This window comes from Sardina pilchardus, chromosome 2 (genome assembly GCF_963854185.1).
Source record: "Sardina pilchardus chromosome 2, fSarPil1.1, whole genome shotgun sequence".
NCBI lineage: Eukaryota > Metazoa > Chordata > Actinopteri > Clupeiformes > Clupeidae > Sardina > Sardina pilchardus.
In genome coordinates this window covers 41158802-41184400 of record NC_084995.1, presented here as the reverse complement: position 1 = coordinate 41184400, position 25599 = coordinate 41158802, and the positions used below count along the sequence as shown (strand labels likewise).

The 25599-nt window shown below is 44.6% G+C and overlaps 1 protein-coding gene across 2 annotated transcripts; it reads left to right on the top strand.

The window, feature by feature from the left end:
• Positions 1-1037: 1037 nt before the first annotated feature.
• Positions 1038-23006, top strand: prkci (protein kinase C, iota). Of its 2 annotated transcripts, none has more exons than XM_062530551.1 (18): positions 1038-1358; positions 8183-8304; positions 9053-9142; positions 10732-10782; positions 11135-11220; positions 11570-11707; positions 11994-12054; positions 13017-13072; positions 15089-15262; positions 16371-16468; positions 16805-16891; positions 17461-17596; positions 18323-18410; positions 19039-19164; positions 19285-19364; positions 19503-19592; positions 20422-20537; positions 20665-23006. In XM_062530551.1, exons 1-18 carry the CDS (start codon positions 1276-1278, stop codon positions 20750-20752), a joined length of 1770 nt encoding a protein of 589 aa, XP_062386535.1. In that variant the 5' UTR covers positions 1038-1275; the 3' UTR covers positions 20753-23006. The 2 variants fall into 2 exon arrangements, with proteins under 2 accessions (XP_062386535.1, XP_062386536.1); XM_062530552.1 differs by lacking the exon at positions 1038-1358 and adding an exon at positions 1934-2067.
• Positions 23007-25599: the final 2593 nt, after the last annotated feature.

The following is a 25599-nucleotide window of genomic DNA, read 5'->3' as shown; positions in this document are numbered from 1 at the left end:
CTTATGTTCAATTTATTTTGTCCAGTGGACTCAGAGGCAAATGATGCATTACATTTTTAGAGAAAGATTAAATTGCGATGTGATTGTTTTTGCTTTTGGTTGAGTAGCAGGCTATGTTCCTCTGAGGGAATATTCTACTAAAATTAATTTTATGCTATAGCCATATGCGCATCAATTTCATAAGAGGACGGTATCAAATTCGTTATACTATTCCTTAATTAATATTTGGTAACAGTTTGAAGGTATGGGGAGACCTAAAGGATATGAATGCATGATTTTTTGTTGATGCAATTGCACCCATGGATTCACCATCGTCCTCAAATCCTCTTTCGGTTGAGAGTTATTTTTCTAGCCTATTGTAGGCCTATTGATTAATCTTGAGTCATAACGTAAAGCAAATTGAATGACCACTGTATGATAATGTGCTATATTTATAAATGCTACCTTTGCATTTACATTTGAACATATAGGCTATATTGGCAGGCCTGAACTTATCTATACATATTTGTTTCATTCAACATCTGAATTGATGCAGTTTGTTTGGTATCGGGTAAGGCAATTAAGTGGCCTACATTTAGGCCAGTGTAATGCACAAGGCAAATTCATAACTGTATCCTACATTTGTCATGTATGCGGGCCTAACGTAAACATAAATCGGTTCAGCCAGGTGTACCTTACTCTTTGTCAACATGAATAACATTTCAGTATGAGGGATTAAACAATTATAAGGTCATATAAAAGCATCATTTGTAGCCCATTCAACTGCCTGCACCCAATGCATGCCTTCATTCCAATTTTGGTATAATCGGAATGTTATTGAGCGCTCATACATTTTCTGTATAGGGGTGTATAACGTGGCGCAGTGAAATAGTTAGTCTATAGATAAATATAATTACATGTATAACGATAACTAGCCTATACGCGAAAAATAGCTTTAGGTAAATATAAACTATTGAGCACGATATTTGGGTATCGCGCATCATGTGAAATATGTGGGCCCCCCTCACATTCCGTGGTTGGTATGGTCCATTACAAGGCCTAGTAATTCAGGGAGTGTTTTCCTGTAGATAATAAGACAAACTTTTACAGTAGCTTGTGGTATATCCTTTACTTTAGCTATATAGTTGTCAACATTCATCTGAGAACTTGAACGTAATTTTCATAAGAAAGATATTTATCCTTTGGATCATTCCCAAAGGAAAACACGAGTTTGTAGAGTTCTTTCGATAACGATAGTTAACTGCAAGTGGAGTTCGAATCCTTGCTACAGAGCTTATGATGCCTACGTTGCGGGACAGCACCATGTCCCACCCCGGCGAGAATCCTCACCAAGTCCGGGTAAAAGCTTACTACAAAGGGTAAGGTTTAACATGTGTCTTTTAAAGGTGATAACTCGTGCCTTGCTATTGGTTCTATTTACAGTCACTGTTTGCGCCATACATGAGAAGTCAGAGATTGTTTATTTAGCCATCTGAGCCATCTGAAGTTAGCAGTTTCACTAGCCCTCTAGCTAGCTAAGTTAGCCATACCACTTCACTTGTTAGCTCGGTAGACTATCATAACACCACTCGCTTAACGTTTATTCTCTTACTTTGTATTATAAGCGTACTCAGTTGACGTTTGTTTATTCAGAACTAAAGCCATATTCCTAGATTAAAACGTTACATTTATCATAACAGTTGACCAGACCTCTTCTCCATCTAAGTTAGGTCGCCAGGTAGCTAGCTAGCTTAGTGGGTGGCACTTGTCTTGTCATGTTGCTAGCGTAGCTAACGTTAGATACGTTTATTTTGACTGTGGTAGGAGTTGATAGAGTGGATGAAGTTCGATTGGTCTGTCAAAATATATCTATCCATCTTGATGTTGACGAAGATTGTTACAATAATGCTTGCGGCTGACAAAAACATACCGCGAAGCCGCATTTGGTAAAGCTACTTAATGTGAGCAGTTAGTGGTACAGGAGTGATCAGTCGTACAGGAATGCATGTCAATAAAGTTTGACTATGAAAGTGGTTCAAATAGAGAAGTAACGTTGCTTATTTTGGACTGTTAGCAGCTAACTGTTTGGTGAGTAACTAGCACGTCTAAATAGACAGGTAATATCAGCTAGAAATCACAGAATTGGTCCTTAGGCCAGCACGAACTGTATCGTAAGCGTTGCCAGAGCAAAGAAATTCCCATGTTACATGGTGTTATTGTCGTGGTGAACGTGTTCACAGGTCCAAGCTTTGTGTATCAAGTAAAACGTATAAATTGACGTTATGGTAGATTCTGTACGGTTATACGTTTTGTGGCTGGGCTGTCCTGTTATTCCACAGCAGTCTCGGATTTCTCCGCCTGTACATCAAACGCATTACAACCTGACATTGTAAATAATACTCTGACATATTAAGATATTGGTGTCACCGTGTATACCAGGATAGCTTAAGTGTTAAAACACATTTGAACAAAATCATCACTAGGCTTATTTTGTCAACAAAATTGTCAAGATTCTGTCAGAATTTTGACATATAGGCTGGCAGGCTATGTTTCCCAAGTTCAGGTGATGTTTTTCATGTTTTTCACCAAATTTCACCCTTCGTGGTTCAGCTAAAATACATGTGTTGTGTTGTGGTAAGTGGAGCACAGTGCACTAATTGGTTTTGCCTGGGTAGGTCATTTGGCTCAGTTAAAGGGATGTTTAATGTAGTGGAAATTAGAGGTCCAGGGGGAATTTTAAATGACTTGTGGAGAGGAAGGAAGGTTGTACAAGAAGTGCAGTCGCTGTGTGACGAGTTGAGGTGTGTGTTTGAGTGGCTGATTGTCATCCGCCCAGAACCTGAAAAGCTTGAAGTGCAACAACCTGGTGCCTGACAGACCAGTTGTTTCCCTCTCCCACTGCCAGGTAGCCTCACCCGAGTGTATTATCATCAGTGGGTTGCCGGGTGTTGCTTGCAAACAATACGTCAAGCTTTTTTCGTGGTGATGACTGCAAAAAGAATTTGAGCAATGTCTAAAGAGGCTATAGATAATTCATCGGTTGGTTTTTTAGTGTGGTGGCGACCTGTCAGTGGAGTCCATCTGTGTCCTTATCCTTACATCAGTAGCTTGTCTTGACGAACTGTAGACAAACTTACAAAACTGTCCCTTACTGTCTACAAACAGATCAAGTTTTGTCATTGATTTCTGGTTAGTTTGAGAGTAAAAAGTATATCCACAAAATGCCTGTAATTGCAGTGGCAAAGAACATTTCATTTAGCCTAGTTCAAATATCAGCAACCTTTTAGCAACGTAAAAAGCAGTTGTAGACCGGGGTCTTTCACTTTGGACCTGCCTGTGACCCATGCCAGGCGGTCAGGCCCATTTGTCATCATTAAAACGACAGCATAGTAGAGGTCTCTCAGGACCAGGGTCAGATAGTAGTGTGGGAAACGAATGTTGGCACTTGATGAGTTGAAACAGGAAGGCCTAATTTTATGATCTGTGCACATGATCATCTCTTCATGTTAGTGTGCCCTTATTTGGAAGCTTGCTTGGCACTCAAGACTGTAGAAATGCAGCCAAAGTTTTGTATAAGAAGTAGGTTAGACTATTTAATTTGCATGTCTTTCTTGAATATAGCCTATTTTCGGATATATTGCTCAGTTAATTCCGTTCTCTTCAGCTTTGTGAGAGGGAAGTTCTGAAAGAGTAAACACGTCTGTACACAAAAATACACCCATTTCCTAAAACGTCCTGTGACCAAGAGCCTGGGCGTAGACTCGGTCTGAAACCATCAATTTGGGCCTGTGTGTGTGTTCACACAGCTTTGAGCTGTGCCGTGCCTGCCTTCTGCACAAGGAAATAATTTTCTGCCTATACTTTGAGCCTCTGTTTTTCCCCCCTCCATCTCATTCTTTATCTGTGTGTAGCCTATTTCAGTCTGCACTTCCCTCTGAGCTACTTCAGGCCACCAAAGAGTGCAAGTCCAAGTGGAGTTATTCATCCTTTTCTTTTCTCTCTTTCTTCCCCTTCCTTTCGCTGCCTGCCTTTTAATATCAGCTCTGCATGAATGCATACAGTGCTGGTTTTGTTACATGCCGAAGCATCTCTCTCTCTCTCTCTCTCTCTCTCTTTCTTTCTCTCTCTCTCTCTCTCTTCCTTCTCTCTATCCAGTCCCTCTCACTGCCATTGTAGCATTTTGCGAAATGCCCCCCAAGCACATATATAGGATTCATTTGATGTACAGAGTGGTGGTGTTGCAGCGCTGCAGCAAGCAGTGAGTGTAGTCTGTGTGTTCTGTGTGTTCTGTGATGTGGATGTAGAGCCTTTACACAGCAGCTCCGGCCTGAGTTTCGCTCATCATTCTCAGGGATTATTTTCTCCCTGTGGTGGGAAAGTGACACTTACTAATACGGCTATGCTTTTGCATTGGTATATTGGATTTAAAAAAATGCAAAATGCAAAAGAGCTTTTGGTTTAAAAAATACACACACACACAGCTTGTTACACAACAATGGAATATGTGAACTTGTTTCTGTCGTTGTTGTATGATGCAAATGCTGTGACATTTTGTGTATATAGGATCTAAAAACAAGATGGACATCAATGTCTTTCTGACATGGCATCTTAGCAAGGCGACTATGTGCCACTTCAAAGCCGTGCTTGTTCAGCGTCAGGGCTGCAGAGAGCTGTGTCCAGCACAAGCTTCACCCAGGGAGCCAGCTGACTCTTCTCCCCACCAACCCCACCCCCCGACCTTACTGCTGGGCCCGGCAGAGACAGGCCTTCTGCACAGCAGATGGAGCTGCCGGGGCTTTGGAAGGAGATTTAGACATCAGGGGTCTTACACCCTCATACCTCCCTGCCTGTTTAATTTTTCTAACCAGATTAATGGCATTTCAGCCAGATTCCACACACCCAGACTTAGTTTAGAGGGCTTTGTGTTTGTGTGTGTACCACGTACGATCCTGGGATCAGGCCTGTGTGTTTGTTTGTGTGATGCGAGAGGCTGGAGTCAGATGCAGTCAGGGCCTGTGTACCGGGCTTGGGTTTACTGTTGAACCTGAGAGAGAACAGCAGAGAGAGAGAGAGAGAGAGAGAGAGAGAGATTGAGAGAGGCAGACTGACCGACCTGGAGAGATAACTGTGTTTGGTGTGACAACAGACCAGAGGAATGCCTCAGATTACCTAGTCAGCTCAGTAGTCCGTTTCTGTTAGTCATACCCATTATGGACCCTGAGTAATGAACTCTCTGCCTAGTCACTGTTAAATAGCTTTCACATCTCCAGGGATAGGCTACATTTTCAGCCTGTGACGTGTATCAGGGTTTCTGTGCCACTTGGCGTGCCACACGGCGCTGTAGGTGTGGGTTGCGTGTGTATTCAGGCGTAAGAAAAAGGAAGTTCTACTCCACAGCCTTCTTCCCTCTCTTGTTCTGTGTAATCATTAACTCCTGGCACCATTGCCAAGTGTAGGCCACTCTTTGCAGTGGGTTGGCGAAAGTGTATCAGAAATGTCCTTCACATTCCTCCCGTCACTTGGAAAAAAAAAAAAAAAACAGTTCATCTCTGTCCAGTAGCACCTGTTACCAAAACAAACTCGCCACTGAGATACTTAATAGATGACTAGTTCAGTGATGAGTGAACACAGGCATTCCGAGGCTGATGCACTGCTAACAGTGCAAACTGCAGCGCTAGTATGAACGTTGGCAGTCTGCAGGAAGTGCATGCTGTGCTTTGCCATATTGTGTGGAATTTACTAAGCATTCATTTCCTCAGGTAAACAGTGCTTATCCCCGCCCTCTAGCAGCAATTTGCAGTGCCCACAGCAGTACCTGAACATGAATGTATCATTTGTATAATTCGTAATCACAGGCACAGTTGACAACATTAAAAGGAATCATAAAATAATACAAGCCATGATCATGTCAACAAACACAGAGATGGTGCTGGACAGTAGGCTAATTCTACTACCCAATGTCACAAATATTGACTATTTTTTAATGGGAGTAGGCATCTACAAGGAAGTGGATGACATTAAAGGACAGCGGCAGCTCTGTCCTCTCCTGAAGGCAAGCCTGTGGAGCATGCACAGAGACTGTGGTTCATGGTAGCTAAGCATCAAAGCATCAGCATCAGCATCAGCATCATACGGTAGCAGTCTGATCTTCACATGTCAGTTTCTCCTATCGCCGTCATGGGGGCCAATTTTACTCTATGTGATTCACCTATAAATAAGGTATTGTGAGTTTGGACAGTTCACATTAATGCATTCTTGTGCTGTCTGGAGGAGGGGAGGATTCCTGGAGCGTGTTAGTGTGTGTACATGTGTGTGTGTGTGTGTGTGTGTGTGTGCGTGTGTGCGTGTGTGTGTGCGCCAGGCGGAGGCCCGGCAGCAGCAGACTCATGAGCATGTGAGTGATGGAGGTAGGGAAGAAGGGGGGGGGGGGGGGGACTCCCACGGCCATCAATAATTAATGGCATCTGCTCTGGGAGATTGAAAGCCAGGGTGAGGTGCACGCCTGAAGGGGGGGGGGGCTTAGAGTGGGGGATGCCTTTTAGGCCAGCTAGATGAATATGTCCTGCTAGAACAGCATTCTTTATTGTATTATTTATTCAGTTAATGCATCCAGGTTGTAAGTATGGGGCCAGCTTTTTAAAGCACAATAGTGGAATTGACCTTTGTATCAATACAGTGGGTGGTGTACGTGAAAGATTATGACGTATCACTGATACTATTGTTAATAGGGAAGGAAATGCCTGTAGATTATACAATGCCATTCATCTCCATATATGGGTCACAATACATTGTTATTGCAGTGTATTATCAGTGGTTCAAAGTGGGGTCCAGCGACCCCTGGGCGTCCGCAACACATAGCGAAGGGGTCCTTCATCTTTAAAAGATGAAGTTGTGGTTCATCAATTTGAAGTTAGTTAGCAAAAAACTATTCCTACTGCTGCTTAGATGGTTTATTTGCCAACTGGCTAGCTGATGAACATAAACAAATGGTTGAGTCACACCGTGTCGTCAAGTGATGCTAAATCTAAACGTCACAAAAGATAGATCAAGTTACACCCTTGCCAGAAAACACAGGATAGTGAAGCTGGCCACAACTTCAGAGAATACCAATGGCTTAAGCTTAATTTTACGATTATGATGGGGTCATCATCGGAATATTTTCTCACCCACAGGGGTCCTTATAACCAAAACATTTGAGAACCCCTGCAAATCGATTCTTTGATGCATTGCAATGATCCTGTTATTAAGTCAAAGCCATCATGCAACAAGGTTTTTGTGCCATCTAATGAGCTTCAGAGATAAGAATAGTCGTGTACAAAAATAAAAGTAAAACTCCTAATATTATAAATATTGAGATATTTGTTGATGTTGCTGTGTGTAATATGCTGTGCTGAAATCACTGCTACACTGTGGGCCACTGATTTTTTCCCCCCATCGCACCTCTGATTCTCAGTACAGTTCTTGATACCGGTTGTCACAGCCAAGGAAAGATGTCCACTAATAAGAACTTGGCTGCTGATTCAGCTGTGTCTCTCTGAACAGACAATCCCTTCTCTCAGACAACAGCTCCTCTGTTGTGTTTTCCCCTCCCGTCATGATGCAGGACAGTCCTGTCACATGACCCGGGTGAACTGAGTCGCATGATAGCTTCCCTCGGTGCAGGCTACTGTGCCAGGTGTTGTATGGAAGGCAGTGTTAAGGGCCGTTCACACCAGGAGCGAGAACTATAAAGATAACTATCTACACTGATCAACAATAAAGAAAGTTTTTTCCTTGTGTTGATGAATGTGATGATTTCTCAAAATCATAAAATTATACTATTTTGCAGTTATAATTATTGTTCTTGGTGTGAACGGCCATTTACCAAAGTCAGTCGTGCAACTCTAGCCCTGTGCAGTATAAATGCAGCCAGTTGAAATCAGTCAGTTGAGCAGGCCGATGGACATACCCTCCACAGGTGTACTGTTTACTGTCCACCGCCTTATCTTTTGCTCCCTCTCCTGTGATGACTGTTGTTGGTGTGTTTCTAGACATTAGTGTGATTATATTCTGGATTGTTGTCAGGTTCGATCCTGAACTTTTGCTGAGACTGATGACTGCTCACTAATTAATCTATTTTGGCTGTAACTTTCTCAAGTGTGTGTGTGTGTGTGTGTGTGTGTGTCTCAGTTCTGTACCTAACTATTGTGTTCTGTATTTGCAGGGATATTATGATCACACACTTTGAGCCCTCCATCTCCTACGAGGGGCTCACCAACGAGGTGCGAGACATGTGTACCCTGGACAACGACCAGCTCTTCACAATGAAGTGGATTGACGAGGAAGGTGGGTGTCTGGTGTTGTTTTTTGTTGTTGTGTTTTTTTATACCGTCTCCACCGTATCCAACCTGTGGAAGTAGGGGTTTTATTTTGAACCCTACTCTCACAAGTCATGTGCTGAAACCTTCAAAAGTTTGTTTCACTCTTGTGTGTACTTAGATCCTCTTAATACCTCCAGATGTACTCCTGATTCTAAAATGACTTAGTGCCTCATTAGGTCTGGTTTTATTAGCTAGAGAAGCAAAAAAAAAAGGACTGGGGAAATGCCTCCAGCAGGTCCTGACCCTGTCTGGGAAGAACATGTCAGCTGTTCTCCTCTGGATGGGTCAGTAGGCACATGGGTGTCTGGAGCTGGCAGGGCTGCTCGGAGGGCTTCTCAGACGAGGCACGCTCCCCTCTTCCATTGGAACGTCCGTCAGCCTGCTCACAGTCATCCCCTCCGCCCCAGGCTCCTTCTGACCTCCCCTGACCCCCAACTATCCACCCCCACCCATGTCCACAAGAGGGAGGCTGTCTGCTGTCTGTGAGCCATCACTCCTCTCCTCCTCTCCTCCTCTCACCTCCAGCAAGGTCATCTCCTGTCCCTCCCTCTACCCCCTGCTTCCATCCCCCATCCTCTCGTGAGCGCTTTGCCTCGGCCCACAGCATGCCGGGTTCTGAGCGGTGGGGACCGGGCTCCGGTGATGTTTTGTCAGTGCTGTGTGCCTCTGTGTGTCTCTGATGAGTGTGTTGTGGATTGTGTGTTCTCTTGCAGGGGACCCGTGCACAGTGTCGTCTCAGCTGGAGCTGGAGGAAGCCCTGCGCCTGTACGATCTCAATAAAGACTCGGAGCTGATTATTCATGGTATGGTGCGCTCAGGACGGCCCATCTCAGACATGGGAAATTAAAAATAAGGAAATTGGGAACGGGGGAGGGGGACATTCCATGTCGAAGATTGGTGTATGTGATAGGAATGGGAATTCGGCCTCCATTTGGTTTTTATCTATTATGATATGTCCTGTTGCTGTTTTGTTATAATGGCATTAGTCCCATGAATAAAACTAATTAACATCAGTATAATTGCTATTAGATGTTGGTGTGGATGTAGAGTCTCCTGTGGATTTAGAGTCTCAAGCTTCCATTTGCCTTCCCTACTTTCCCTCTCATATGGGAAACATTGCACATGTGGCATCATAACAAACATGCAACAGTCCATGCAAAACATAGAGTTAATGAGGGAGCTATTATATAAAGATTATATATTTGACTGAAGGTAGTGAAACTGTATAAAGAACAGTTAGCATGTTGATCACAGCATATTTTGAGGACGGCAAACTAAACAAATGGCTATGGTTGTGTATAAACCTCCAGTTGATGGTGGTATGTTGTGTGTGGAGAATGTTCGTGTTGAGTCAGTCTCGCTCTGAACTTGAAACGCAGAGTATGTCTGTCACGACTGCATCTCTCGCCTCTTAATAATGCATCAAATGTTTCACAGTAAACACACACACACACACACACACACACACACAAGGCCAGATAAATCTGCACAGCAAGGCAAGAACGCTCTCTCCAAAATCCCAGTAATTGGGTCTCCAAGGACAATAACGTTATACCTGTAGTTTTATCAAGAACCTCCTGAAAACGCTGCATTTTTGTGTAACTCACCGAGGTTTGCATATGGATGTGGTGTACAGTCACGATTTGAAACATCTAAAAGCCCTTTTGATGTTCACAAGGACATCTTTGTCTTCACTTGGATAACATAAAGCAAAAACACCTTGGCAAAGACATCTGCTGTTCATTTTGCCTGATGCACCCTCTCAATTTTTTTTGTATAATCTTAAGAGCTCCAGGGAAAAGATGGCCTGGCATGATGTTTGTGCACACAGTTCGTGCTTTGATAGAACACATTTCGTGTGGATTTGTTTTGATTTTCATTTCACTGAAGAGAGGTGTCACACAATCGGGTGCACGCTTAGGTGATGGATAGCGAGCGGTTAAGAGGCTAACGTGACGGAGGTCTGTGTGGAGAACTCTCCGGTAATTAAAAGGTTGATGAAGTGAGCCGACATGTGAGGAGCGATCCCTCTTCAATTATTGACAGCAGGAACTCACCCTCTCCTCCATTGCTCCATTACTCACTCACACACACACACACACACGCGCACACACACACACGCACACACACACGCACACACACATCCATTCGTGCATCCTCGCTCAGTGCACTGTAGCTTTATGCTGTTTGGAAATGTGCCTTCAAAAGCACATATACTTGTGTATACTTGGTATTTTACACACACACACACACACACACACACACACACACACACACACACACACACACACAAAACCAACAACATGCACATGCATGACAGTCAGTGGGTCTCAGTTTAAGTTTAAATCTGAAGGTTTTCACTCTCTCTAACTCTCTCTCCCTGCCTCTCCAGTGTTTCCCTGTGTTCCTGAGAAGCCTGGCATGCCTTGCCCTGGAGAAGACAGTAAGTGCTCTCTCCCCGCACTCCAACCTTTCCCCACCTTGCCTTCGGGACTGATGCACTATTAGGGCCTAATGTCGCTGAACTGGTTGTAGAGAAAGTCTAGAGACAGAGGCTGTTGCGGAGAGCCCAGCCCAGTAAATGGAGCCGTAATGGCCGGATGATAGTTTCTGAGTGCCTCGCTAATGGCGAGGCTTATTGGGGCTGGACTGGGTGTTTATGTACTCATTGGTCTTTGGCCGTTGGAGAGTGACCTCTTTTGTGTGTGTGTGTGTGCGTGTGCGTGTGCGTGTGCGTGTGCGTGTGCGTGTGCGTGTGCGTGTGCGTGTGTGTGTGTGTGTGTGTGTCCCGTCAGAGTCCATATACCGACGTGGAGCTCGCCGCTGGAGGAAGCTCTACTATGCTAACGGACATGCCTTCCAGGCCAAACGCTTCAATCGGGTCAGCAGCCACACACGCACACATATACTCACACTTCCATCCGATAGCACTCACTGCTAATCAATTATGTAAAACTGCCTGACGGCTTAGCGCCATAAGATGTAAAAACCTTTTGTTTAACTGGATACTCAGACATTGATTGTGTTTAGGGTAATTACAAGGGCTCATAAAATATTTATTTGCCTCTGAGATTTGAAGTAGCCAAGCTCAGCCATGCCCTCTCACAAGCTTGTGCCTGTCTGTGCCAAGTCTGTGTGTTGGTGTGTGTGTGTGTGTGTTTGTACCGTGTGTGTGCCCTTGTGGCAGTGCCTGTTGACTGACTGGGTGTTCCTCTCCTCTCTGTGGGCAGCGGGCACACTGTGCCATCTGCACAGACCGCATCTGGGGCCTGGGCCGGCAGGGCTACAAGTGTGTCAACTGCAAGCTGCTGGTCCACAAGAAGTGCCACAAGATGGTGACGTTGGAGTGCGGCAGGCAGATGATCCAGGTGAGCTCAGCCTCGATGCCCAATAGTGGGGTCACATTAAAACAAAGAAAGGTTTGCTTTCAATATTTACGGAGTAGCTCACAAATAATGTTGTGTTTTCAATGATTTTAAAAAAGAAATATCTTACAAATTACTACAACCAGATGAGGTATGCACATTTTGTAACTTTAAAGCGTTCTTGAGTTAAGCCCTATCATTCTCAGACAAAAGCAGTCAAGGTAACCAAGCATTTGGTAGAGCAGGTACGTGAGGAGATGGCCTGACCCCCTTTGTCTCTCCCCTCCAGGACCCCATCATGGGCCCCACAGACCCAGAACCAGCCCCCCCGGGCGGGCATCCCAAACCAGGTATGAGTCGGCCCTCCGTTGCTGATGCTACTTTTATACTGACGCTCACACACACACACACACACACACACACACACACACATACACACAGAGTATTCCTAATATGGCATTGTACACCTGCGCACACACACACACACACATACACACACACACACACATGCATGCATACACACACACAGAGACATGTAGTTGAGAAGACTTTCAAACATTGACATACAGAGTGATATGCACAGTGATGTATATATGCACACAATCAAGCAGAGACAGACACAGTGGCAGGCACAGACAAACACAGACATCCTCACACCAACACAAACACAGACACTCTAATACCGAGGCTCTGGCTGCTCCTTGTAGCGTAGGTCAGGCTTGACTGACTGACTGTCTGGCTCCTGCTTGCTCTGTGTCCTTGTAAGCCTTGCACACCATTCATTAGAGGAGAGAAAGAAGGGCAGCTCTCACTGACCACACCGGACCACAAAATCAGATGCTGGAGCGCTACAGCTCTGCAGGCTGCGCTTGAGACCTGTGCACAGGACCGGCAATTAGTCTCTTACACCAGTAACCCCCCATTGTCCCAGTTAACTGACAGACATAAAGGTTTCGATTGATTTCAATGATTTATTTAACCCGGTCGTTCCAGAGGCAGCTATTTAAAAAAAAAAAAAATGGGACGTTAAGTGCTATTGTCTCACAAAACCTGTGATTACAGGAGCATTTCATCTGAATAAGCCGTCAGTCTCATAGTTCAGGGATGGACACTGGCAGAGTGAGGTTTTTTTAATCATACTGCTGTCTAGACCCGCACACACAAACACATACTCACACACACTGACACATCAGACCAGAGACTTGAACAGGTCGTCACACAGACAGACAGAGAGAGAGCGAGCGAGAGAGAGCGAGAGCAAAGATTTCTGAGAAGCTGAGAAATGACTCACTCCTGTCTCTCCTCCTTCCAGTCCATCCACACAAATACTCCAACGAAAGCCTGAATCACGACGGAGAGGAGAAAGAGGTGAGCACCTTCGGATCGGCACTCTCCCACTCCACACTGTCTGACTGTCACCGTGAGCTATATAGGCCTTCCATCTCGCTCCCTCTCCCTTTCTCCAGAAGCTCTGATGGGGCCCATTGTTCTCTGGGCTCTGGGGCGGGTTCCGACCTAGAACACAAGTGACGCTGTATTCACAGAAGACTGTATTGAGTGTAGATGTGGACAGATGTGATTCATTGGGTTCTAAGATGCAGTCTTGCCAACTTGCCCGCACACCCGCCCCCAGCTGAAATGAATGTGCTTGTGTATGGTTGTTGGCCAAAGCAAAGGCGAAGCTTTATGATGGAGACTCCAAGCCCTGCGTCTGGCTTGAGTTTTTAGTGGCTATAAGCATGTGGCCGATGCACGGTGTGACGCTGCACGCCTTTGGCTTGCTGTGGAGTTGTTGTCAGATTGTCGTGGTCACAAGCATCATTTATTTTCTTCCTGTAGCTTATATTAGCAGACCATGCTAACAACAACCAGAGGTGGGACACTGGCTTCAGTGCTACTGTTTGTTCCAACCGTTCACTAACCAACTTAGCGCAACTCAGCCAGGTTCATATTGTTTGTATTGATTCTATTACCTTGGTAACATCACCAAGGTAATGAGCTCAACATGCAGGGAGCACACAGACTAATGGATATATTAGCACAGTACTATTAAGTCTGCTAAATGACTAAATGAGATCATCAAAGGGTCATGCAGGCACCTCTGCGGAAGTGGTTCAGGGGGATGGGGCGGGTTGCTTTTGGGCTCTACCATTAGTTAAGGGGTAAGGGAGTGGGGCCGATGGCTAGCAGGCTCTCTGTTGGTTGAGAGGCAAGGGAGTGGGGTGGGGTGGCTAGGGCTCTGCCATTGGTGGAGGGGTAAGAGAGTGGGGGCAGGCCGGGATGTGCTGACAGACGAGCGCCTTCGAGGATTATTGATTTCCTTTCGTGGGCACTAATGAAGTAGGAGAGGCCTCCTCTCAGTGTGGGCCCGGCGGGGCCTGTCTGTGGCGTCCGCACATGATAAACTGGCCCAGTCAGGGGTGCCACACTGCAGCTGGAGTGTGTGTGTGTGTGTGTGTGTGTGTGTGTGTGGGGGGGGGGGGGGGGGGTTGCTGAGGTTTCTCTCCAGGGGCGACAGGGAGGTGGGGGGGGGGGGGGGGAGGAAAAGGAGGGGTGTTGTGGGCTGGAAAGGCGGAGAGAGTAAAAGGACAGCATATGGGGTTATTATGGTGATATGCAGTGTATGGGGTTGTGAATGCTGAACATCTGCATTGTGCTGTTGATGCATGCGAAAATAAAAATAGACTCACAGGAGAAACCGTGGCCTGATGCTTTAGATTAGAGTAGCCTGCCAGTGTCGTTACACAAGGCTTTGAGGCAGATTGCTGAGCTTTCATTACACAGTAATATATGGAGTATACATGTGCAAAAGCCCAGTAGTCACTGGGGAGCAAGGATGCTGGTTACTAAGATAAGATAGACTTTGGTGTCCCAAAGGAACTCTTTCATACGTAGACCTCTGAAGTTTGCCTACAAAAAAGCTACCATCTTTTCCCAAATAAGGTTATCCGGTATCTAATTTTTAATTATCGCACTGGTTAAACAGAAAACAGAAATGCAGACGTTTAGCTCTACACAGTTTTGTCCTCTGCCTTCGAGTAGATACTGTGATCTTCGGTACGTGAAGATGGCACATCTTTGCTACCCCAGAGCTAACTTACAAAGCAACTTGCCATAGGTAGTTAGTTTCAATTAACACCCGGATCTCCTTTTATGGGCAAAGATGGCAGCTTTGGCTCCTTTTTGCAGGTGAACTTCAGAGGTCTATTGGACTTAGTGTTGCTTACTCATAGTGTCCATTAAATGAGGAGCCTGTGGAACAGAGACGCTCCCTTACACCTCGCCCATCTCTCTGTCTCTCTCTCTCTTTCTCTCTCTCTCTCTCTCTCTCTCTCTCTCTCTCTCTCTCTCTCTCTGTCTCTATGTGCCCTCTGGGATCTGCAGGCGATGAGCCGGGACGCTGGGAAGGCCACGTCCAGCCTGGGGCTGATCGACTTTGACCTGCTGCGCGTGATCGGCCGGGGCAGCTACGCCAAAGTGCTGCTGGTGCGGCTAAAGAAGACGGAGCGCATCTACGCCATGAAGGTGGTGAAGAAGGAGCTGGTCAACGACGACGAGGTGAGACACACGCACATGCATACACATGCGGGGCCCTACAGTGTGACTATGTTGGCAGACACTGGCAGACAATTGAAGCACTTACTCCCTGACACACTTTTTGATGTTCATCAAGCAAATGGAAGGAAAGCAAAGCATACCCTTTTCAGCATTCCTGAGGTGTATAATCTAAGAGTATGCATGCATTTGCCCCCCACCCCCCAACACACACATACACACACACATATATATTCATACATGCACACCATTGTGTGTTTTGATGACTATTTTGTGCTCCAAAGAGAACCTGCAGAGTTGCCATCCAATGACTGTATGGATGTGCTATTTAGGCGTGTGTGACCCATTTTCTTACCAAAGCCAGAAATGATCGTAGGCACGCATAATGCACAACTTGTAATTCATTGCATACATAGACCGAATCAGGATGATGTATTTAGTATGGCTTCACCACCACAGTATTTGGGGTTCCCCTTTACTGAAAAGGTCAGGGAATGTTAAGTCCCAAGCCCTAAGACATGATGTAATAATATTGCTTTATGAAATGTACACAGAGTCTTTTGATAAAGTATCTTGTATTTGAGTGAGGTGTGGTTAAGGGGTTTTCTGTGTCTTTGTGTGTGTGGTGGTTTCCCCAAGGGCCATGTGTTTGTGTTTAACTTGACACACAGAGGAGCAGGGGGGAGTAAGCCCCTCCCGTTGACCCCTCGCATGTAGACTGATTGCTGGGATGCTGTGGGAGGTTGTGCTCTGCTCAGTGTCCTCGTGTGCTTCCCACGTTCAAGAGTGGGTCTCAGCCCAACGCAAGCAAGTTCAGTCAAGTTCAGCGCTAGTGTGTTGTTTATGTTGTCATTCAGTTGTGAAATGGGAAGATGTATTTGCTTTTATGTGTTCATTTTAGATGGACAGTGGCATAGTGTAGTTGAGTGTGATCATGATCAGGATCAATGATCATGATCAGGGACTAATAGGATTCATACTTTCTGACCTATTGCCAGTTTCAGCTCTGTCCTTCTCTGACAGTCATTCAACTTCACATTAGTGTTGCCCTCCTAACTGTGCCTTGTGTGTGTGTGTGTGTGTGTGTGTGTGTGTGTGTGTGTGGCTCCAGGACATCGACTGGGTCCAGACAGAGAAGCATGTCTTTGAGCAGGCCTCCAACCACCCCTTCCTTGTGGGACTGCATTCTTGTTTCCAGACGGAGAGCAGGTCTGTATCGCAGGCTCAGACACACCAGGAATCTGTGTCCTCTTAGCTCACATGACCAATTTTGTCTGTGAGTGTGTAACCTTTTATGGTTTGCAAAGAATGTGTAATATGCATGCTAAGACATGTAAACACCTTATGGGTATGTTAAATTGCCTTTATCCGTTTTTTCTTTTCTTTAAAAAAAATGATTATCCTTTGAGAAGAATGTTACACTAAGCTAATTGACTGATAAGTAGCAGGAGTAGCTGTAGCCTGTAGATATTCAGTTCGAACACCAGGAATGCCACAGTGTAGGCTTCCCCCCTCTGATCTAATCTGGCGCTGTGCGTTGGCCAGGCTCTTCTTCGTGATCGAGTACGTGAACGGCGGCGACCTGATGTTCCACATGCAGCGGCAGCGCAAGCTCCCCGAGGAGCACGCCAGGTGAGTTACGCTTGTTCGTCTGCCGCCAGGAACCCCCCCTTACCCCAGCCCAGTGTGCAATGGCGCAACCCCCACCACAGCCCCTTCCCCTTTGATGGATGAGTCTGTCCTTGCGTCCTCCGTGCTTGTTCTACACTATTGCCCTGTGCTTGTGTAATGATCCGGGCACCCTTGGCATCCTCCGCTGTGCTCAGTAGACTGTCAGAGGTGGACGAGCTGAAATGGGGCTTGTTATACTTTCAGAGGAAGGCTATTAGTGTTGAGTATGTGTGTGTATGGGTTTCAGTACACCCACTGTTTAAAGAAATGGAAGTAAATAACATGAATGGTGAACAATATGAAACTAGAGGAATTTCTACTGTTGAGCTGTTCTAATGTAGGTTGTGTATTTTCTTTTCTTTCTTGAATGCTATAGTACCACGCTTTGTGTTCATACATATTTATAGTCATATTTACTGTTTCAGTGGTTGTGTGTGTGTGTGTGTGTGTGTGTGTGTGTGTGTCTAATTTTTTTTGCTAGTTGTGTAGTAAATCTGGTATGATGGGTTTCCCCTCTCCATCCTGTTCAGATTTTACTCAGCAGAAATCAGCCTGGCCTTAAATTATCTCCACGAGCGCGGCATCATCTACAGAGACCTGAAACTGGATAACGTGCTACTCGAATCTGAGGGACACATCAAGCTCACTGACTACGGCATGTGCAAGGTGGGTGTGGGTGCATGGAACAGGAACAGAGGTGTTCTTCTCTAAGGTTTCTGTCCTTACACTGTACTTTTCAGCACACTGCACAGGGTTTGTGTGTGTGGGTGGCTGGGTAAATGTGTGAACGATGTTTAAAGAAGTTGATGCTGGAAAACCTGAAACCATTTTTTCTTAGTTTCTTTCTTCTGTGAGTCACTCGCCGCAAACTTTTGACTGAACGCAGAATGACCTCTCGTGACTCAGCACAGATGGGTAGTTCCGTTCGCCACTTAAAAGAAATACTGTAAATAAATGTACTGAGTTTCCACAGACCACAAAAGAAACGAATCCAGGATGAGTTTGCTCTTTGTCACACAATTATCATTTTGTTTAATACTTACTGATCTATTTCCGACTTGCATTGAATAGATGATAATAATAATATAATATAAGTAAATAAATACCAGCTTAAACTTTGACATGAATTAGGCTTAACGGTACACAACATTACTCTGCAGCCTCAAGAGGTAGTAAAAAAGCAAGTTGTGAAAAGGCTATTTTTGCCACAGACATTCTTTGAAAGATTGGTAGATATAATCTGTTACTTCCTCTTTTAATTTGAATTTTACAACACCTATTTCAGATTCTATGACTAACAATATACTTATTATCTTAATCATTCAAGTACAGAAATGTATAATCTGTTATTTTCACAGTTGGTTTAATGTGATGCCGTTATTGTTATCATAGGAGGGCCTGAGGCCTGGAGACACGACCAGCACCTTCTGTGGGACCCCTAACTACATCGCCCCCGAGATCCTGAGGGGGGAGGACTATGGTAAACACGCGCACACTTCTGTTGGACATCTAGGTCGCATCATGGAAGTTCCTCAGTCTGCCCAAGAATTATAGACTGCGTTTACATGCACTTAAGTATCCCGGTTATGATCGGATATTAAAGTATTCCGGTTTTGTATTTGCACATGTAAGCATCATACCCCGATTTCGGAACCCCGGATAAGCCCTTATCCCGGTAACGAGTATCCCGGTTATGCTATGGGGTGTACTTTCAGAGAAACCGTGATACTGTTCCATGTATACACCTTAACCCAGTTTCTCAGGCGAAACACGTATTGTATTAGAAACCGGGATACGGAGTGCTAATAGAGCTTTATCGTTGGTAACCGGAATACTATCGTTCATCATGTATACAGGGATATGGATAACCGGGTTTCTCTGTGTTCATGTAAACACCATATCCTGAATATGATCAAAATCGGGATAAGCCTCATAATGGGGATATTAAAGTGCATGTAAACGATAGAGAGGAACAAACCAGCCAGTGCTATATGTCTGAAAACCTGTTCAATAACAGGACACCTTTTTCCCCACTTTTCATGTCATTAAAGTCGGAATGCAATTACAGTGCATTAAAATGCATGTTGTTGTTGATCTTTTTTACACAGGCTTCAGTGTAGACTGGTGGGCTCTTGGAGTTCTCATGTTTGAAATGATGGCTGGAAGGTCGCCTTTTGATATTGTGGGCAGCTCGGACAACCCTGACCAAAACACAGAAGACTATCTTTTCCAAGGTAGCCCCTTCCCCTCGATTACTTTTTTTTTTTTCCACATTTGCTTCAGTCGTTTTGGTCTTAATATCCCCATGCTTGTGTGGTGCCACAGCTTATCCCATGTCTTCTGCATTTTCCCAGTTATATTGGAGAAACAGATCCGTATTCCTCGTTCGTTATCTGTCAAAGCGGCCAGCGTACTGAAAGGATTCCTAAACAAGGTGAGCAGGAGTGAAGCACTGAAACCCAGTTGGTCCTTAATCTCTCTTCTCTGGACACAAAGCCTTTTTTAGCAATGATGTGGCAGCCACCCCAACTACCTCACTCCAATATATCCCATTATATGTGTGTTATGTCAGGATCCCAAGGAGCGACTGGGCTGCCACCCACAGACGGGCTTCGCTGACATCATGGGACACCCCTTCTTCAGGAACGTGGACTGGGACCTTGTGAGTCGGAGTTATTTTATTGCCGTCACGTTGGCTTCATAATGTAGGTCAACAGATTCTGCTAGTGTCAAGTGGCGTTGCTGGTATGGAAAAAGAAAAACAAAAAAACAAATAGTTAGTGTGACTTGGAAATAAGTATTCCTAGGCTTTCCTTCTGAAGGATATTTTAGAAAGGGGGGGGGGGGTTCCATTCATGGTTCTCCAACAACGTGAAAGTCAAAGGAAAGTGTTTTGGCTTGTGGTGGTTATCTCCACACTGGGTGTCTTCATGGGGTCGGAACACTATCGCTCTCCCCAGCCAGCTGAAACCGCTTGTACTGTGAGTTTGAGAGACGCAGAGAGAAAGAGAGACGGCAGCGGATTGCCGTGACCTTTTATCCCTGTTTGGTCTGGGCCAGCGTCAGGAGGGAGGGAAGTAGCGGTCAGACTGTCTGTCTGTCTGGGTCAGGTTACACTTTCCTCTCAGACAGCTGGCCTGCACTTCTCCAGATGGCCTGCAGGTGGAGTTTGCTTTATCCTCGGCTCTGCTCTGACCTAATGGAGTAGACTGCTCACTTCACACAAAATGGTGTAGTAAGGGACTCTGCTGTAGTAATGTAGATTAGGTAGCATGTTATTAAATAGGTCAATATTCTTATTATCTTGCCACTCTTCTTTTGCATTATTTAGTGATATTTTATCATTTAACACTTCCTTAAATATCTGAAGTACTATTCAGCAGGTTGATTGCAACAATCCTTATACCAAATACTATAGTATGTAACACATGCTATTGGAACCATTTTGGGTCAGTTGTCTGATTGAAATTTTATTATTTTCTTTATTTTAGATGGAACAGAAACAAGTGGTGCCACCATTTAAGCCCAACATTTCCGGCGAGTTTGGATTGGATAACTTCGATGTCCAGTTTACCAATGAGCCCATCCAGCTAACTCCAGATGATGAGTAAGTGCCATCCTGAGCCACCATAGATATCTGTGACTTGTTTCTGACCTTATTATTGGAAATCCGGTTGGTTATGAGAAGTTTGTCATATCGAATGCCTTACTCATGTTGTTATTTGTTCTTTCAGTGATGCTGTAAAGAAGATCGATCAGTCTGAGTTTGAGGGCTTCGAGTACATCAATCCCCTCCTGATGTCGGCTGAAGAGTGTGTGTGATCAGCACTGCTCTCGCCGCCCCGGATGCCTTTTGTTCAACACTGCATGGTTAAATGTGCACCAACATACCGGCGAACACGCGTACAAACACTAAACCAAACAAAAACCCTGATGATCTTCATCCTACTGCTGAAGGAGCCACCGTGCGCTTCTGGACGCTACTTGCCAAACCAATCTCACTCTGCCATTTATAACCACTAGTCCTTAAGTCTACTTTTTTGTTTTTGTCTGTTTCATAATTATTTTTGTATCATGTAAAGCCGCACTGATATCAGCGTATTTATCGGTGCCTTTTATCAGTGGCCGTTCGTGGGCTAATAGGTCAGAGGTAACGAGGTAGAATGGGAGAAAGCACGGCCGACATGCAGCACTGTCTTCTCCCTGGCTCCCGTGCCGCTAGGCGAGGATCAAGACTTTATGTGTACATATCTGTAAGAAAGCGAGTGAACATATAGTGGAGCTGGCACGGCCCTTTAAGTAAAAAAAATACTAAAAGTAACACTGTTCACAAGGGGGCATGTTTTGAACACTTTCTCTTACCTCTTCTACAGCCACTTCTGCCTCGTGCAGTGGGAAGTGCAGAGAAAAAAAAAAATACAATACTAGCCTTTGTTTACGCTTATCCTTCTGTGTTAAGTTTTGTGCTTTTCCTCTCTCTGCCTATTTAAAGAAATAGCGGTATGGAAAAATGTACAAAGTGTTTTTATAAAGCCAGGCTTTCCTGTCCATGCCAGAGAGAGGCGAGCCCCATACGGTCTGTCCGCAGATGTAGTGAAGACAGGGGGGTCCACTTCTGAGCCCAGCCACCTGGTGAGGGGAGCCACATGAGGAGCCCAGGAACATTAACAATAATGTAAATACTGACAAACTGTGAATGGAGAGGGAATTTCTGAAAGGAGAGGGAAGGAAAAGAGGAGTGTGCTGTAATGTAAGACCCCCTCCCCGCCCCTAAACTATGACAGAAAAGACCATCCATGCAACATTACCTTTACACAGGACCAAAAAAAAAAAGATAAAAATCCCACGCTAGGAAAGGACAAGATGTTCCTGGTGGTACTCGTGGTAGATGTAAACTGTAGAACGTTGCGCCGTTTCAAGATTAATCATAGAGATCCTTGATTTTATTTTTCTTTTTTTGTTTGTTTTTGTTCTGGTCTTTTTCATGTTTTAAGACTTTACATTGCCTTTCTGATATTGTGTTTTTTTTCTGTTCTTTCCATGTTTATTTTTGTACGATCACCGATTTACACTGTTGGTCTATTGATATTTTTTTTTCATTTGTTTTCTCTCTGTCATTGTCTCTTTTAAATTGCTGTTAAGTTACTGAAGAAGAGAAAGCTGTTGGCGATGTTTGTCCTTGACACGACACCCACGTCGGATGTGTGCTTCCTGCTGGGGCATCTCTTGCCCGGCTTCCCCTGAGTCCCCCCACCCCCCACCTACACATACGCCCTTTCCAACACCTATCCCTCACGTCAGTCCACACCCCTCTCTGTTACACTCACCTGACACTATGCTTGTGATTTTGTCGTTTTTGTTTTTAAGCATCCTATAACATTTTTTTTTTTTTTTTTATTCTACACAAGAAAGAGCTGCCCTTAGAAGTTCGGCAGGCCTTTAAAAAGATCAAATGACCAAACACTGGTAAATGTACCGTATTCTCACACACTCGGATGCTCTCTCTCGCTCTCTCTCTCTCACACACACACACACACGTACACACTCCCTCCCTCATTCCTCGCCGGGCTGGCCTTCACATGCCTGTATCTACTTGCACTGGTTCCTGAGTGCGAGGGACTCATTGGCGCCCCTGTGTTAGAAATGATTTGGTTATTCAGAGCCCTTCCGACATTCCTAGAGTGATTGGTGCACCAGCCCGCAACTGTGGCCGTAAAATAAAGGCATTAGTGTAGTGTGGTGGCAATCCACAAAACACAGAAACACCATTTGCTTTTTTTTTTGCTTTTTGGCTGCCTTCAGGTGAAGCACTCTGTGAAAAGCACATTACTGACTTTAAAATGTTATGAATTTATTTCACCTACCAATATTTAGTTGAAGTATTTAAGTGAATTTATCCTGTTCAAATGTGGGAAGGCGTTTGAGCAAAAAAGATTGAGAGCTAAGAGTTACGGAATACTTTGTGTTGAGATGATGTCACAAATGGCTACACCACCTCTTCAATTTCGTATTTTGTTTTTCAGTGAAAAGTCTGTCTAAAGCAGAAATGATATTCAAAATAAAAAAGAAAGACACATTCTGATCTTGTTCATTATTAAAACAATAATAATGCAACAAAAATGATTTATTGCAATCATATTTGTGTGGTAGAAAACATGGTTTTTGCCAGCTGAAGATTTAAAATGACCTCATATTTCTTCGAACTGTTACTTTTCCCTTTCCATTTCACTAATGATCCCTTTGGACTGTGAGTGCTGGTCTCCATGCCAACGCGGGGTGTTTTGTTTTGTTAGCCGGCGTAAGTGTTCCAGTCCTGTGCCGGGGCCTGTAGAGACTCAGCCCAGACTAAACAAAGGGAACTGGCATCCATGTCTCCGTGTAACTTTAGACTCATGAGCTTTTGGGAAGCTGGCTCTCATGAAGCCACTTGAAGCTCCCAGCCAGCCGGTCCTGTTGAAACACACCAAGAACTGTTTGTGCCTATAGGCTTGAGAAATCTAGAGAAGTCTTGAGAAATGTACTTCAATTCTGTTTTCATTCATAGAGGGGGGGGGGGGAGCAAAGAACTAAAAATGTACAACCTCATTATTAATGACTTGTATCAACATAGTCTGACAATCCTTCCAGTAGTGGGGCCAAAAGCTGCAGGAAGATGAGAGAGGGAAAAGCCTTGTAACACAATGCTGCAGCTTGTAATTAAATTCCCTGCCTGCCTTTACAGCCTAACTCTATGGTTACCAGATGGTGGAGTGCTCTCCTGGCTTGTTAAGGACCTCTAGCCACCATCTACCGTGAAATAGACCCTGGGCCCACTACACACACTCACCTTGGGTGACTTTGACAGAGAACTGTATTCAGGCTGTCCACTGAGAATTAGTGTTGGAAGTGGCTGTGCATAAGGCAGGCTCTCTCCCTTGTTGGATGTGTGACTTTGCTGAATTGTCACTGATCTCAGAGGACAGGGAGCCTTCCTGGTTCCAAGCCACTGCACAGACAATGTTCCTCTCAAGAGCCAAGAATCACCCTGTATTATAAATGAGGTATAAAAAGGCAGGGGACTTGAAAATATATGTGCTGCAATTTGATTCTATTGTTCGCGTCCAGATTTTAGTAGTATGTGACTTTATTTGTCCTGAAGGAAAATGTTCTAATTGCCTCATTTTAAGGAAATGAGATGTAGCAAGATGTTAGAGATGGTAAAAATAGAAATAGAAGCCTACATCTTCTTCATTCCTGCAGAATGCCCACACCAACCATTCTGTTTGGGTAAGCCAATGGTCTTTCATTGATGGAACTAAAATGGTATAGTAGACCCTGCATTAATATGGAAGAAACCTTTTGACATTATGTTCAGTCTGAACCAAACGCAATGGTCCACAGAATGAATACTGATTAACAGCAAGGGGAAGGAGTCTCTGACATTGCTAATGTGTGCCTAGAATGCCTGGTATTGCACTATAGACAATTCAAATATGCTCCTAGAGGGTTTTGTCTTGAAACAGACACTATGAAAGTTCAACATAATGCTGCACAAAAGATGGTGGGGGGGGGGGGGGGGGGGGGTAGATGTTTCTTTGTCGCCAAGTTACAGGGCTATGTCGATGCCACATTTCTTGCCTGGTGAAGCATCTCTAAAGATTTCCTCACAAACCTCAACCCTCAGGGGGGCGTTTACTGCCTCTGACAGACAGTAAGAGTTGGGCCCCAGACTAAAGGCTCCTCCCACTTAATATGCTTCTATTCAATCTCCATACTACATTCAGCCTTTACCATCAGGCAGCCTGTAACAACTCAGAGGGCTAGCTTTCAATTAACATTAGGCATGGGATTAAATTGCCCCTCCTAACACAAAAATATTTTATATTTGGGAGGTGGGAAATCAATTCAGTGATGCATTCAAGGTCATTACACACATCTACAGTATGTCCATGTGTCTGTTGAACTTTGGCTGTTTAGAGTATTATTGGGGTGAACAGTATAGGCCTACACTAACCTTTTGATGTGATGTCTTACACACGTGTGTGTTTTTTCATAATCAGACTATGTGAAAATAGCTTTATTAGTCCATTAACATAGTTAGGCTAGGGCTACTTTATATCATTATTCTTTACAACCAAACAATACAGCAAATACATAATTAAGGTCGGGCATTTTTGTAAAAATATACCTTTTGTAAAAAAAAGACTTGGTAGATTGATTGTGGTAAAATTGTGATCATTCACTGCAGAAATAGACCATAACCTTTCTGTCTATAAGATTATCATTAGGTATTGCATTTATTTAGCTCATTGGTCAAATGTTTCGCTCAAACAAATCAAAACCAGACATTGCTTATGGCACTGTTTTGTCGTCGTTCCCTCGTGCAGGATTACAGAGCCTAATGACCTCGAGACAGACTACGAGCCAGACACCCCCGCTCCATTTCCGAGGCATGCCCAATCCGGGTTTAGTGACGTATCCTTTCGGCTCGAGCTGTGACGTTGTGACTGTCTGTAGTGGTGTTTCTGACTGCGTCTTGTTGACGGTCGGTCAGGCAGAGAGGAGAGACACACACGAATTCAGCTCGGGGAACGTGATAATTTTTTTCGAGGCAAGTCCCTTACTATTCCCATTTAATTGTGCCGGTGACTCTGGTTGTGTCCAGTATTTAGGATATTGCATTCTTTGGT

What these genes read in the sequence shown, in the direction of transcription:
- prkci (XM_062530551.1), top strand. Translation starts at nt 1,276, where the DNA reads ATGATGCCTACGTTGCGGGACAGCACCATGTCCCACCCCGGCGAGAAT. An exon ending in AGGCCAAACGCTTCAATCGG is followed by an intron (nt 11,221 to 11,569) that starts GTCAGCAGCCAC and finishes CTCTGTGGGCAG; the next exon opens with CGGGCACACTGTGCCATCTG. An exon ending in AGAAGACTATCTTTTCCAAG is followed by an intron (nt 19,165 to 19,284) that starts GTAGCCCCTTCC and finishes GCATTTTCCCAG; the next exon opens with TTATATTGGAGAAACAGATC.